Here is a 15,593-nt window from a genome sequence, read left to right as displayed (position 1 = left end):
GAGCAGGGGATCATCATAAATAAAATAGCTTTCCTAGATACTCATCTGGTGGTCAGAAGGCTCGGACTGTTAGGGATGACCTGGTTCTCTGAGGTGGTCTGGGATGGGTCTCTGTCATGCTAAGACAGAGGACCCCACATTGCCAAGCAGGTTCATGGTTCCACTTATTAGGGATAGAGCTAATGTGCATGGGAGATCAGAACGTAAGGGAGATTTTTGGGTTGGGAGAACACAAGTCTGGTCCTCAATCCCCAACTCTGATAATGGTGACAATGACCCACGAGGCCTGATAGAGAAAGATTGGTGGCTGGTTCCAACTTTCAGAGTAACAGCCGTGTTAGTCTGTATTCGCAAAAAGAAAAGGAGTACTTGTGGCACCTTAGAGACTAACCAATTTATTTGAGCATAAGCTTTCGTGAGCTACAGCTCACTTCATTGGATGCATACTGTGGAAAGTTTAGAAGATCTTATTATATACACACAAAGCATGAAAAAATACCTCCTCCCACCCCACTCTCCTGCTGGTAATAGCTTATCTAAAGTGATCACTCTCCTTACAACGTGTATGATAATCAAGTTGGGCCACTTCCAGCACAAATCCAGGTTCTCTCACCCCCCCCCACACACAAACTCACTCTCCTGCTGGTAACAGCTTATCTAAAGTGACCACTCTCCTTACAACCTTCCAACTTGGTTCTGAGAAGAATAAGGCAGATCTCAAGATGCAGCTAGCCCTCTTCTCCAATTCAAGGGGATTTCTTCTGGAACCAAACAGGAGCCTGGCATCTGATGGCTACGGTTAGTGTTGACATTGAGGAGCTCTGAAGACACCAACACAGATTGTTCCAAGGAGATGGTGTTGTCTTGAATATCAAAGATGTATACATTTACACTGAGGTTAAGATAGAAGTGGGAGGCAGACCTATTGAAAGACTCTGGGTAAGGATAAAAGGGGTAACACACAAGGGTGATGTCATGGTAGTGGCCTATGAATACATAATCAGGAAGAGGCAGCTGATGAGATTTTTTTTTTAAAAAACAACAAAATCATCCAAAACACAGGACTTGTTGGTGACTGTGGACTTAAACTACCCAGACATCTGTTGGAAAAATAACAGACTATGGCACAGATCATCAAACATGTCCTTCGAATACACTGGAGACAACTTTTTACTACAGAAGGTGGAGAAAGCAATGAGGCTATTTTGGATTTGGTTCTGACAAATAGGGAGGAAACAGTTGAGAAGCTGAAGAGGGAAGGCAGCCTGGGTGAAAGTGATCATGAAATGATAAAGTTCATGATTCTAAGGAATGGTAGGAGGGAAAACTGCAGAATAAAGGCAATGGACATCAAGAAGCCAAACTTCAGCAAATTCAGAATTGGGAAGCAAGTCTAAGGGAAAAAAGAGTTCAGGAGAGTCGTCAATTCTTTTTTAAAGAGACATTAATAAGGACAGAAGAGCAAACTATACCAATGCATAGGAAAGATAGGAAATATGGGACAAGGTCACTATGGCTTAACCAGATCTTCAATTACGTGAAGCTCAAAAAGAGATTCAAACAAGAGGAGGAAACTAGGTAAATTTACAAAGTATGAATATTAAAAAAACCCAACATAAGCACATAGGAACAAAATTAGAAAGACCAAGATACAAAATGAGGTTAAACTCGCCAGGTGTTTAAAGGGTAAAAAGAAAGCATTTTATAAATACATGTGAAGCAAGAGGAAGACCAGGGACAGGATAGGCCCATTACTAAATGAGGAGGGAAAGACAATGACATAAAATGCAACATTGACCAAACTGTTTCAGTTTTCACCAAAGAAGTTAATAGTGATTGGACAACTAACATAGCAAACATCAGTGTAAATGTGGTAGGATCTGAGGCTAAAATAGAAAAAAGAACAAGTTAAGAATGACTTAGATAAGTTAGATGTCTTCAAGTCAGCAAGGCCTGATAAAATACATCCTAGAATATTTGAGGAATTAGTAGAAGAGATCTCTGAGCCATTAGCAATTACCTTTGAGAACTTGTGGAGGACAGGAGAGACACCAGAGAACTGGAAAAGGGCAAATATAATACTTATCTAAAAAAGGGAAATAAGGACAACCCAGAGAATTGTAAGATAATGGAGCAAATAAGCACACCATTAATTTGCAAGCAACTAGAAGATAAGGTCATAAGTAATTGTCAACATGGATTTGTCAAGAACAAATTATGTCAAAAAACCTAATATCTTTCTTTAACAAGGTAACAAGTCATGTGGATAGGGGATGAAGTAGTACATGTCAGACATCTCGACTTTAGTAAGGCTTTTGGTACTGTCTTACATGTCCTTAGCCTAAACAAACTAATAAAATATTACCAGAATTAACCCACTATTAGGTGGGTGCAGAGTTGGCTCGAAAACCGTACTCAGAGAGCAATTATCACTAGTTCATAATGAAGCTGGAAGGACATATCAAGTGGGGTCCTGCAGGGATCTGTCCTGGGTCTGGTTCTATTCAGCATCTTCATAAGTGATTTGGATAATGATTCAGCAAGTATTCTTATAAAGTTTGCAGATGATACCAAGCTTGGAGGGACTGAAAGCACTTTGGAGGACAGGATTAGAATTCTTTGTGATCTTGACAAACTAGAGAAATGGTCTGAATTACACAGGCCGAAATTCAGTAAGGACAAATGCAAAGTACTATACTTAGAAAGGAATAATCAATTGCGCAAATACAAAAAGGAAAAAGACTGCCTACAAAGGAGTACTACAGAAAAGGATCCGGGAGTTACAGTAGATCACAACCTAACTATGAGCCAACAATATACAGTAAAAGGTGTGTTATCTGGCCCTGTACCAACCAGAAAGCTTTATAAACCGGCATTTCTAATCTTCATAGAAAGTCCGGTTTATAGTCCGGTTGGTGTGGGGCTGGCAGGCTCCTTACCTGGCTCCACATGGCACCCTGGAAGGGGCGACATGTTCCTAGGCGGAGGAATGGCCACGAGGATGTGAAGAGAAAGGGGCTATGTGGGAAGTGGCCCAAGGAATAGCAGCAGCAACAAAATTAAAAGGAAGCAGCATGTGGCTGCTATTTGTAGGGTCCCTGGGAGAAGTGTTGTTTAGAGGCCCAAGTGAAGGGCAGGACTCAGAGTCTCCAGGGAGAAGGCCCTGGGGGCACTGCTCTATAACAAGGCAGGGACAGATTGAAAGCTAGACAGGAAGGGGCTGAAAACTGAGCCCAGAGACAGGGTTAAAGACAATAACAAGGGCACAGGGACAGGCCCTGTTGGACCTTTCACCCCAGAAGAGGTTTTGTTCATTCATGCGTTAGACTATGCGTGACTTAGTCGGAGGGCTGAGTCACTGATGACCCACCTGACTAGCTTAACAGCCGACAGGGGGTGCTGGGAGCAGAGAGCGCGTGCAGGTTCACACCCAACAAACAGAAGGTACTCATGAGAGGAGAGGTAAGTGGCAAATCGTCACAGGAACAAATATTTAATAATGGGCTCCTCAATCTATCAGAGAAATATAACATGATCCAATAGCTGGAAGTTGAAGCTAGATAAATTCAGACTGGAAAGAAGATGTAAACTTTTAACAGTGAGAGTAATTAACCACAGGAACAATTTACCAAGGGTTGTGGTGGATTCTCCATCACTGAGAATTTTTAAAATTGAGATTGCATGTTTTTCTACAAGATCTTGCTCTAGGAATTATTCTGGGGAAGTTCTATGGCCTGTGTTATAGAGGATGTCAGACTAGATAATCACATTATAAAAAAATTGAATAGGCGCCGTTTCAAGAATTTCATTCTTGAAAAGCTCTTATCCAGTTTCTTCAAAACTTTTGCAGCATCTTCTCTCAGAGAGACAATCATAAAAACTTGCATGCATTTGTAAGTGGGAAATTTCTGTGGTGTTCTAATGGGGGTTTGTGTGTGCCTCAATTTCCCCTATATTTTGCATGGCTACCCAGTGGGGGAAAAGAGGTCTAGTTTGCTCTCAGGACAAGCTAAGAGCTACAGGTGTGTGCATCTGAGCCTGAATGCATCATTAAAAAGGACTGACCAATACCAACCCCATATAAATGGAAAATCTGAGCAGACAATGGGAAACCCAATCACCAGGACATTGACACCTTGCAACCAATGACTCAGAGGGAGATGAATTTCCCTTACCTCTCAGCAGGGAAGCTGAGCAAAGATTCCAGCTTGAAAACACAGGAACGGAAAGTGTGAAGTGGAGGGATAAAGTGCTGGTTTCTGGAGCAAGCTGGGAGCTGTCTCACTGGTAACTGAAGAGGTCAAACAGAGAGATAGCCTAAATATGTGGTTCACTACAGCTTGGCTGGAGCTCTGGGTTAACCAGAACGGATTATGCTTTAACCTTCATTTCTCTGTGCTGACCTAAGGACTTTCAGACCCTGTGCGCCAAGGGACTAATAAATGGTTATGTTGTTTTGAAAAGGCTGCCTGTGTTGCTGTAAATACCCACTGAGATCTGGGCTACAGACCTATATTAGTATAACTACATTGCTCAAGGATGTGAAAAATTCACACCCTTGAGTAACGTAGTTATAGTAACCTAACACTCAGCGTAGACAGCGCTATGTTGGCGCTTCTCCCGGAGCCATAGCTACCACCTCTCAGAGAGGTGGATTAACTAAGCCAATGGGAGAGCTCTCCCCCATCTGCTTAGAGTGTCTTCATTAAAGCGCTACATGGCGCCAATGCAGAATTGTAAGTGTAGACATGCCCTGAAGGGGCACAGTATAAGCCTCCTGCTAGAGGTCTGGGTTGGCTGGATTCTCTGCAGGGAATCATTGAGAGAGACAGGGATTGCTGATGCCGACAGTCCAGTCTTGGAATCTTGGAGGCCACATGCTTGCCCCTGTGGAACCATGTGGGTCCTTGGGGCCTGGCACACTAAAGGGGTCACTCTCAGGAGATGGGTTACAGGCTGGGGCACAGACCAGACTCTGTGACACTATGAAAGCATTAGCTATAGAGGAGCAACTACTCACAAACCTGGAGAGACAGGACACATACCACACTCCAAAATAACAAACATATGCAGCTTGATCTAAAGAAATATCTATTACCTATAGAAGGATCTATGTTATTTCTAAGCTGCAAACAAACAGGCAATATGGTCATTCAAATACAAAACCTAGCCTGCTCCCATTGAAGTCAATGGCAAAAAAATCTATCTGTATCAATGATATCAATCTATCTCAAGATTTGATAATAAAACAACCCAATATTTGAGCACCTTCCAAATAAAATTGATTAGCAATACCAAAGTTCCTAATGGACTTCATGAAGTCTCTGGCTTGTCTCCTTTTTAGGGGTATAAAAATTCTGGTGTTTTCGTACCCCATGTGGGAACAGCACTGGGTCACAAACTACAATCACAGAAGTACAATTTAATTCTCTTCATACTTTGCAGAAATATTCTCTGTTGCCAACAAAGTAAATCTGTCCCTGTAGTTAAGACTGCAATCAGTTGCCACTATATAAAGCCTAATTTTTCACTCCTTTAACTTTTTTCATAGATTTTAAAGCCAGAAGGGATCATTATGGTCATCTAACCTGCCCTCTTGTGTAATACAGACCACAGAATTTCACCCAGTGATTCCTCAAATAAGCTCACATGCTCTAGGTTTTAGAAAGCCATTCAATATTGATTTAACATCTAATTTTTGGGTTGGCAAAATTAGTTTAAAATTTGCCAGATTTACTCTGATAACAAAAGAGAAATTTTGAAAATTCAAACGGTTTTTGACTTAAGTCATTAAATACTTTCTTGATCTGGAGTTGACTTGTCTGTCACCCTTTTGCTCAAGAGCAGTTTACCTCTTCATTCTTTATGTATAATCAAACCTCTGAAAATTCATACATTTGTTGTAATTAGCAACATTAATTTATTTTTGTTATGGATTTCAAAGCACTATATGTAGTTAATGCATTCAATGAATGTTTATGGTTATCCTACTGATAGCTAGAACATGTTTTGAATGTTTTAAAGTAAATACTTTTTGAGATTTAAATATTTTAAAAGGACTCCTAAGGCATTCAATTTTTGCATCAAGTTATCTAGGTACTCTGAAACTGCATAAAACAAAAAGGGTTCTGATTCCATCAAAATTAAATAACTATCTCCACAATATTACAACAATAAATAAACTTCTCTCCTAAAATGCATGAGAGAAGAGAGATGGAGTTCAGTATTACTAGAAGGTTAAAATATCCAGGAACTCATAGACAAAGATGACGGTGCAGAATGAAATCTAGAGGTGAGGGGTTTAAAGATTAATTCATTGCCAAGAACTTGTAAGGTGTTGACATCATGGCTTAGCTAGGCAGTTCACTACCCAGAAAAGTTATGCTGTGCTATGACACAGTCAGAGGAGATGGAAGATTATGATCTGTTTTGGTGACCTGCCAGAGGAGACTGATGGAAATGGTTAGATTTCATAGATCTTAAAAAGGATAATATGATTGATGGTTGTTGATGGTTTACAATGGTGGGCGGCTTCATCTTCTGTCCATGATAATCAATATGGTAACCCCCAACTGGCTTTGCACTCACAGGTTACTCTGGTTTTACTGATGAACCAAGTAAGGAGACTACTAGAACAATGGTGGCTGAAGTCTTTTGCTATATCTGGCCAAGTATGATTTAAATAATTGTTTATGCTCTAGCTGTTTAGAAGAAAAAGAATCCTTTCCTCAAAACAGATTCTTCCGTTCCCATCTCTACCATGGGACAGAAATACTTCAATCTCAAACTGTAGAATGTAATGGTGGGTCCATTACAATGGTATAATCCTGCATTATGAAACTTCAGTCTCATCTCAGATATAGGAACCAAAATGTGGCCAGCTATGGATTAAGGCAGCAACCACCTACAACAGCTACACATTTGTTATGGCAGGCATTAATTCCTGAGTTAATCCAAAAGAAGAATTATGTTTGGATATTGTGTGGATATGGATGTCAGCCAACTTGGTCAGCCTCAGTGTCTTCAGCACCCCAAGGAGGAACCTGTGAACCCCAGTAAGAATCTCTGGGGTGAAAGAGGGTAACCTACAAATCAATATTAGGTTCATTTTAATTCCATACCGACCTCAGCCAGTTGTAGACAGTTTTTCAGCAGAAATGCTTAATTTTATATTAGCTGGAAAAAGCATGGTCAATCCTCCCTCCAGATTACCTTTCAACTTATCCTGAGCCAAAGGAAGAACTTTTTTGTTTACAACCAATTTAAGCTAAACTGGTATAACTTTCTTGTGTAGTCAAGACCTATGCGATATACAGCAAGCAACCCTAAACAAGGAGTTTTCCCAGGTGTAAAGCCCAGGAGCTGATACTTCATGACTAGGGCTAACCTTAGCTAAAATTCCTGCAAAAGGTCTTCTATGGAAAAGAGTTCCTCTGGAAAGGGGCTAAACCCTACAAAAGTTAACTCTCCCATCTCCCCTCTGCCACCTCTTTCCCAGGTACCTCCACGTATAGCAACTATATGTACATTTACAATATCATAACTTTCTCCTTTAAAAAAAAACTACTTAAACATTCCCTTATTTCTACATTGGGGGGATTTTTATAAATTATGTTGGTGATCATCAGGGGAATGGAGGAAGGGCAATTGCAATGGAGGGCCATGTGTAGGTATCCTGTTCATCCCACTGGTGATGGTCTACCTGCCCAAAGTCGTCACATTATTCACAAACTTTGAAAGAGGTGTATTTTGATATTTCCTCATGTACATTTTCAAGGGCAGGAATGGTTAAATGTGTTTAAAACTGCCAGTATTTGATAACCAGACAACACTATTTTCCATCAGTGAAGATGGAAGGGAAAAAAAGAAAAACGTATGTCAATGAAAAGTATTTGTCAAGCTCTGAACCAATCCAGGCTGCTTTTGAAATGCGAAAGGAAACACTGGGATCTGGTTCATCGACTTCTCAGTCTTCATTCCACTTGACCTAGGAAGAATGCTATTCAATGCAGAGTTCTAGAACTCCACTTAACCACCTTTATTTAATAGGGATTGTCTTTATTCTGTGAGGAATCATCCACAACTATAAGGGAGAGCCCAATATTTGTATTCACCTAATTGAAGTTATGCATGAGTAACTGGAGTTCTTTGCATGTGTTGCTTCTGCCTATTCCCACGTGTGGGACACCTCCCTCTTCCATTTCCAGACACCTGAGAGCCTTGGAACTTTCTAGAAAGTAACACCTATTTGGGAGCCACACAAACATCTTTTCACAACCCTGAAAGTTCAGAGCAGAGGTTATTAGTATATGTGCTGCCAAAGCGAGCACATATAAGGGTTGTATGGCCCCAACTGCTTTCATCCTTTCAGTTAAAAATTAGACTTCAGTGAATTAACGCAGAACTCCAAGCAATTCTTGAAGGACTCCAGTTAGTGATACATAACATTTCCTCTAAGATATCCTTTGCATGTTTTTACATGTGGGAGTTTAGTGAGCAGTACACCTAGGAAGGTGAACTGAGCTGTTCTAACTAAACAAGGATGGCAGAATTGCCCTCCAAAAGATAGCTTTAGCCCTGGATGCTGAAACAAGAGAAAAATGCAGAAAAAAGCAATTCCCTGTACCAGACTAACATGGAGATGCTGCCTGAGTCCTAGTGAAATAATCCCTAAACCCTACATGATCTGGGATCCTAGTTAATGTGTAAAAGTTTCAACACACAGCTTAATTCACTTAGACCAGTGGTTCTCAACCAGGGGTATGCATACACCTGGGGGTATACAGAAGTCTTCCAAGGGGTACATCACCTCATCTAGATATTTGCCTAGTTTTACAACAGGCAACATAAAAATCACCAGCAGTCAATACAAACTAAAATTTCATACAATGACATGTTTATATTGCTCTATATACTATACACTGAAATGTAACTACAATATTTATATTCCAACTTATTTATTTCATAAATATGTGGTAAAAATAAGAAGCAATTTTTCAGTAATAGTACGCTGTGACACTTTTGTATGTTTATGTCTTATTTTGTAAGCAAGTACTTTTTAAGTGAGGTGAAACTTGAGATATGAAAGACAAATCAGACTCCTGAAAGGGGTATAGTAGTCTGGAAAGGTTGAAAGCCACTGACTTAGACAAACACTGCATGAAAATGATTTTTCCCCCTATAATGATCCCCACAAGTACAAATATTCTAGGGCACTAGAGTGACAGTTTTTCTGGGTAATTCTAAAACAGACAGTGATATAAAATAGCTACATAATATAGTAGGTAAGTGTCCTAGAACAGCAAAGACTGTTTCATCTATTCCACCGCATTCTTTCATTTGTTCATACATTATTTAATTAATGCTCAGTGATGCCATTAAAGTTGCTATACACACCTGACCAAAAAACCTCCCACAAAAGCAAGGAAACAGTTAAGCCACCTACCAATATATACCCTCTATTTCCTCATCAACAAGCAAAACACTCTTCCACCACCATATCTAGTGTACACCACAAACCGTGAACCTTTAGAACCGCCTCTCCCTGCAAAGTGCTAAGCTAGTATTTCTGTGGCAGTTTGTGGCCACATTAAGCTAACTCACTTTCTAGTATAAAAGTTTAACCGGGAAAGTTCCAGTTTTCCAAATTTAGTGTTTGTAAGAGTAAGAGTTATCAATTGTCTGTTAGTGACAAGCTGATGCTGAAAAGTCAGCTGAACTTCTGAACAAGCCCTGAAGGGGTCCAAATTATCTAAGGAATCTAGAAACAAGGTGAGAAAAAAATATATTAAAGCAGTAGAAAAAGCACTTATAACCTTTCCCTTCAAATAGTAACTACTTTTTCCATAGTGGAAGAATATGTTGCATAAATGTTTACAAAACTTTGTTTTTAGAATGAATTGTAATATTAACAAACCATACTTTAACAGCAAGACGACCTGAGGGTGTGCATTAGTAAGCTTAATTTTTATGCCCCAAACACATCTAAGGAATGCACCAATGCCTCACAGAAACCCTAGAGTGTTTTGTTTCTACATCATCAGCTCTTTGGAGAAGAGTCTTCTTGCATTTGTCTGTAAAAGCATCACGCACACCTACAGCACTGTAAAAGTAAATATCACTGTATGGTCATGTCTACACTCCAGATGTGCATCAGTGTAACTTCATCAGTACAATTACACTGTAGCAAACCCACAGTGTAGAGACCATGCACTGATGCAGAGTTTACTCTAGTAACTTACATTGGTGCAGCATATCTACATTACGTGTAAGTTCATCAATATATTTACACCAGTGGAAATTTTCCTAATAAACCAGGCCTGTGTTAGAGTTTTAATTGTCATGCCACAACTAACTTCTGCCAAGACTGGTGTACACAGCCCTCTAACATGTAGCACTCCGCCCTGTGTGGAACCTGCTGGCACAAACTAAAAGGTATAGTGTGCAATACCTAGTGCACACTAAATACCTTTTAGTTGTGCCAGCAGGGTCTACACAGGGTGGTTCAGAGCTCTCTGCAATTCGCACCTCCATAGACCAGTCTGCAGACAAGCCCTAAGACAGTTTTAAAAGTATTATCAAGAGAATGTGAGATTTCTTCTGCTTTAAGGAATTACTATACCTCAAAACTGATTTCAGCCACTGTATATGCTTGCCCTTTTACAGATTTCTGTTTTGGAAGAACCTAGAATGTTAAATGAGATATCTTTAGGGTGGTATCAGAAGATTAATTAGGCATAACAGAACAAAATTTTAAAAGGTGAAACTTAAGTTACATTTCAAGAAAAGTCTCCTGATGGTGAGATATATTAAGCTGTGGAATAGTTTCCTAAGGGAAGTGCGGGAAGTCCTATCACTTGGGACTTTTAAAACTACTAGACTATACAATATACTGTTCTTTATTTTGTACGCTGCATCCAAAATTTGTGCACATTAAAATAAATTCTGGCGTTTAAGACTTTATGAACAAGGCAGTAATCTGGCAACACATTCTGTGCAGGGAGACACTGGATCCACCTGAAACCCCACTTAAGTGAACAGAGCTCCACTTCATCATAGAATCTAAAAACAACAACACAGAGGCAAAAAGAGGGACTGGAGATAAGGAAGCAGACAAAAAGCATGGACTCCACAAAACAGATTGGGAGATAAAGTATGAATCATACTAATTTCTTATTTTAGTAGCTACTTTTTAAAATGAAATGATCAATTTGTTTTTAATAGTTAAATGAAGGATTGTGGAACAATGTGGGTTTAGAGGAAGGCTTAAAAGGAGAGAGGGTGCCTGGAGCACAAGATCAGGAATAAGTTAATTTCTACATAAGTCAGTTTTAAACCTGCATCAGAGCCCATACAGGAGTTTGCACAGGTTTAACTAAATTAAATGGGGTTTTAAAATTAATTTTAGTGAAACTGGCTCAGCAATTTCTGCATGTAGACAAGGCAGACTGCTTAAAATTCTTTGGTTTTTGTTAATGCCTGTTTAACTGCAACTATTAACATTTTGGATAAAGGAAGCATTTGTTAAAGATCCAACATCCATTGCCCATTTAATTAGAGTCAAACACAGCCCTCATATTTTCTCATTATTTCTCATCCCAGACTTGCTCTCCTGATATTTCTAATTTAAAAAGCCAATAAAAACTTTAAAAATCATTAAAATTGCCTAAAAAGGGAACAAATCCAATTATAAAGTTATTTTTAGGTCATCTTTAATACCTATTTAACTTCAATGACTAACATTTTGGAGAAAGTACACCTTTGTTAAAGATTCATTAACTATCCCTGCCTCTACTTCTTCAATAAGGAAATGAGAGCTTACAATACACATCCATGAAACACTTTGAGGTCTTCCAGAAAATAAACCAGGGAAAAATCATACTTGACATTGCTGATATTTCCAAATTAAAAAACAAAAAACAAAAAGAATAAGGTTTTTTTGGTGGGAAGGGCAGGGAGCAGTTGCGAGAATTCAGGCCATCCCTACACATCAAGAAAGCAGCAAAAACAGCACAAATCTATGGAGGAAAGCAAACAGAAAAGGATGACTGGTCTACCACAGTGAAAGAGACAGAAAAGGCAAGGAAGAAGAAGATGGAAAAGAAAAGACAGCTCCTGAACTTCACCACTGATGACCGAAGAAAGAGCAATCTCAGTGGAGCATGAAAACAAGACTACAGAGGGCCAAGGAGAAAGTTAGCAGAGAGAAAGTCAAGGCAATGAAAATAAATAAAGCAGCTTGGTTAAGAAGGGCAGGAGGGAGATGGGACAGTAGTTAAAGACAGGAGGAGGTATTAAGGGAAGGATTTTTTAAAATAAGAGAAATAGCATATGGGAAGACAAAAGTAAAGGGGCCTGATGAAAGAGATTAAGCATGAGCAAGGAAAGATGATAGAAGGATTAAGGGAGGTCAAGGGGTAGAGCAGGGATTCTCAACCTTTTTCTTTCTGAGGCCCCCCCCAACATGCTATAAAAAATTCACAGCCCACCTGTGCCACAACAACGGTTTTTCTGCATATAAAAGCCAGGGCTGGCATTAGGAGGGTAGCAAGCAGGGCAATTATCCAGGGCACCACCCACAGGGGTCCCGCCAAGCTAAGTTGCTTAGGCTTTGGCTTCAGCCTCGGGTCGCAGGGTTCGGGGCCCCAGGCTTCAGCCCCATGCATTGCGGCTTTGGATTTCTGCCCTGGGCCCCAGCGAGTCTAATTCCAGCCCTGCTTGGCAGACCCCCTGAAATTTGCTCACGGACCCCCAGGGGACCCCAGACTCCTGGTTGAGAACCAATGTGGTAGAGACCAGAGTCAAACGATCGGGCGGAGGGGTGGAGAAGAATCATATTATGTTAGTGACTAGGGTTAAGTAGAACATTGAGTCAGATGGGAGCAGTATCTGTACTATAAGAAACAATCCTACCTTCGTGTTGAAAGCAGGGGTAGGGATGGTAGTAAATCTGACCTAACCTCTAATTTATATGATTTTAAGGCCTAGTCTACTTATAAACATTAGTTTGACCTAGCTATACTACTCAGGGCTGTGAAATGTTTCATGCCACGTGCACTGTAGTTAGCTTGACCGAACCCTCTCTATAGATGCAGCTAGATCGACAGAAGAATTCTTCTGTCAACCTAACTACCACCTCTCAGTGAGCTGGCTTAACTACACATTGACAAAAAATCCCTTCTGTTGATATACAAAATGCCTACACTATGGCACTGTAGCAGTGCTGTATTGTAGACATACCCTCCCGGGAACAACCAGCAGCTCCTATATAGGAAACAGCATCTGAGACTAACTGAGAAGACTTATCACCTAAGGCCCTGATCCTAAGTAGTCTCACTGAAATCAAACTGAATTACCCATTCATGTGCTTACCTTTACTACCAGGAGTAGCTCAGTGGGACTACTCATGGTAATAAAGTTAAGCATAAGACAACTTTGCAGGATAAGGGTCTGAATCAGCAACATAAAATGGAACACAGGAACTGACATACTGAATCAGACCAGTATCATGTCTCCAATAACAGCCAGTATCTCATGTTTTAAAGAAACCACACAGCAGGAAGTTATGGAATAACCTATCTGCATGAAGCATTTTATTCTAAACCCCACCTGTGAGAGTTAGATTTCTGTCCAAAAGCATGAGGGATTATATCCCTTCCGAATTTTTTTTTGTCTATTTTAATCCTTACTGTTGTAATGCTATATGTCTGTGTTATCCATATGAATGTCAGGTCCTTTTTTGAATCCTATTAAGCTCTTGGCCACAACGATATCTTATGGCAATGAACTATATGGGGTAATTATTTGTTATGTGAAATTTTTTTCAGTTTTAAATTTGCTGCCTCTTAATTTAACTGACTGTCCCTTTGTTCTTCCATTATGAGAAAAGGAGAATAAAAGTTCCTGGTCTACTTTCTTTATGCCATTGTGTTTTGTTTATCTTTTGTCACATCCCCACCTTGTTCATTTGCTTTCTAAAAAACTGTCCCAATTTTTTTTCCTGTTCTATCAATGGAAGTTTTCCCACTACTTCTAATCATTCTTATCACTCACTACTGAGTGCTCTCTTTTTCAGCTATATCCTTTGTGAGGTAGACTGACCATAACTGACCCACAGTATTTCAGGAAAGGAGTATACTTTGATTCTATAATAGCATGCTTTCTGTATTAGTGTCTTTATGCATCCCAATGTTTTGTTTTCCTTTTTGACCAGTACTGCACACTTTCCAGAAATCTTTTAAAGACAATCAAGAGCAACTAGTTTTTAAGGCAGCTGAGAATTGTACTCTCCATTCCCAGCTAGCAATACAAACCCACAACAACTTGCACATGCTCCCAATCTAGCCACACAAGAATGCCACCAGCTCTATTTCCACCAACAGCATCCTATCCCCTCACTCAGTGCACTTAGCCACTGCATGAACTGCACTGGCACACCTATTGCTTTGCAAACCAAGTAGATAGGGAAATACAGTACACCCACGTGTAAATGTTTTGATTCCCATGCCTGTTGCCAAAACATTTTGGTTCTAATTCAGCTTCTCTGTAATAGGACACAAAGGTTACAAGTTACTATATACAATAATCTGAGATACTGAATGCTTCTTTTTGCACAAAGCTATACTTAAAAAATTTGGACTCAATTAGCAAGGTTTCTATATCTGCAAGTTTTCCAGTGGAGTTGGAAACTTTCATGGTAAATCCTTTATTGGCTATCTTATAAGATCTCAAAAATTAGAGGGATTTTGTTCCCAGCACACTCATTCTTGGAATGTTGTCTACATTTCTCCAATTTGTTGAGGCACAAGGTGAGCAATTTTGGAGTTGTTGGAAAATATGCAATAGGAGTGTGGGGGGGAAATCTAACTTCACTGAAAGCTATACAGATTCCTAAAAGGTGTTACACCTTATAGATGTGCCCCACTCTCCTGGAAAGGCGTTAAACAACGGTAAGATTTGTGTTATTTCCCATTTAAGTGGGTGTAAAAATAATCAGGCTTCAGCGCTGTTGGTTCCCAAGGGTGCACAAGGCCCCGAATTCATTGTGCAGCGAACAATAGAAAGCTCCTCACCGCAAACACAGCAGGAGAGGGACTGTCGGAAGTAAGGCAGGAGCTTGGTGACCTCAGAGAAGGCCTGGGGGTCGCCGGGGTCGTAGTTGAGCACCAGGCGGCTCGCTGACACGTAGAGAGCAGTGGCATTCACCGGGTTCATCGCAGCCGCTCCAACGCCCTCGGCTCCGGGGTGAGAAGAAAGGGCGGCGGCTAGTCCGCGCCGGCCGAGAGTCAGCGGGGGTCCGGGGCCCCTGGAGCCGAGCGGCAGCCCGAGCGGGGGGCCGGGGCCGGGGCCGAGGCCGCGGCGCTGCCCGGCGCGGGCTGGGCGGGGCCAAGGGCCGCGCTGCGCCGGGCTCGCTCGTCGCCCCGCAGGGCCCGCCCGGCCCTCTCCGGCAGTGTCACGGGGCCGGGGCCTGGCTTGTCCGGCGGTGGCGAGGCTCCTCCTCCGCCTGTAGCGGGCCCGGCGGCGGCGCTATTCCAGGCTGCGGGCCATGCCGGGCCGCCCGCCCGCCGGGCCTGCTCCTGTCGGCCACACGCCCT

The 15,593-nt window shown here is 41.1% G+C and overlaps 1 protein-coding gene across 2 annotated transcripts in view; it reads right to left on the bottom strand.

Annotated features, from left to right (window-relative positions):
• MSL2 (MSL complex subunit 2) overlaps nucleotides 1-15,366 on the bottom strand; it is a 33,488-nt gene extending 18,122 nt beyond the window's left edge. Inside the window, exon 1 of one of the 2 annotated variants that reach the window (XM_084639491.1) lies at nucleotides 15,072-15,366. In XM_084639491.1, the coding sequence (XP_084495617.1) occupies nucleotides 15,072-15,213 (142 nt within the window). In that variant the 5' untranslated portion in view covers nucleotides 15,214-15,366. Of the gene's footprint in view, nucleotides 1-10,621; nucleotides 10,686-15,071 lie in introns of those variants that run through there. The other variant, XM_084639492.1, reaches the window with a different exon arrangement.
• Nucleotides 15,367-15,593: the final 227 nt, after the last annotated feature.

Source organism: Lepidochelys olivacea, assembly GCF_965140295.1.
Source record: "Lepidochelys olivacea isolate rLepOli2 genome assembly, chromosome: 9".
Lineage (NCBI taxonomy): Eukaryota > Metazoa > Chordata > Testudines > Cheloniidae > Lepidochelys > Lepidochelys olivacea.
This window is presented reverse-complemented; position numbering and strand designations above follow the sequence as displayed.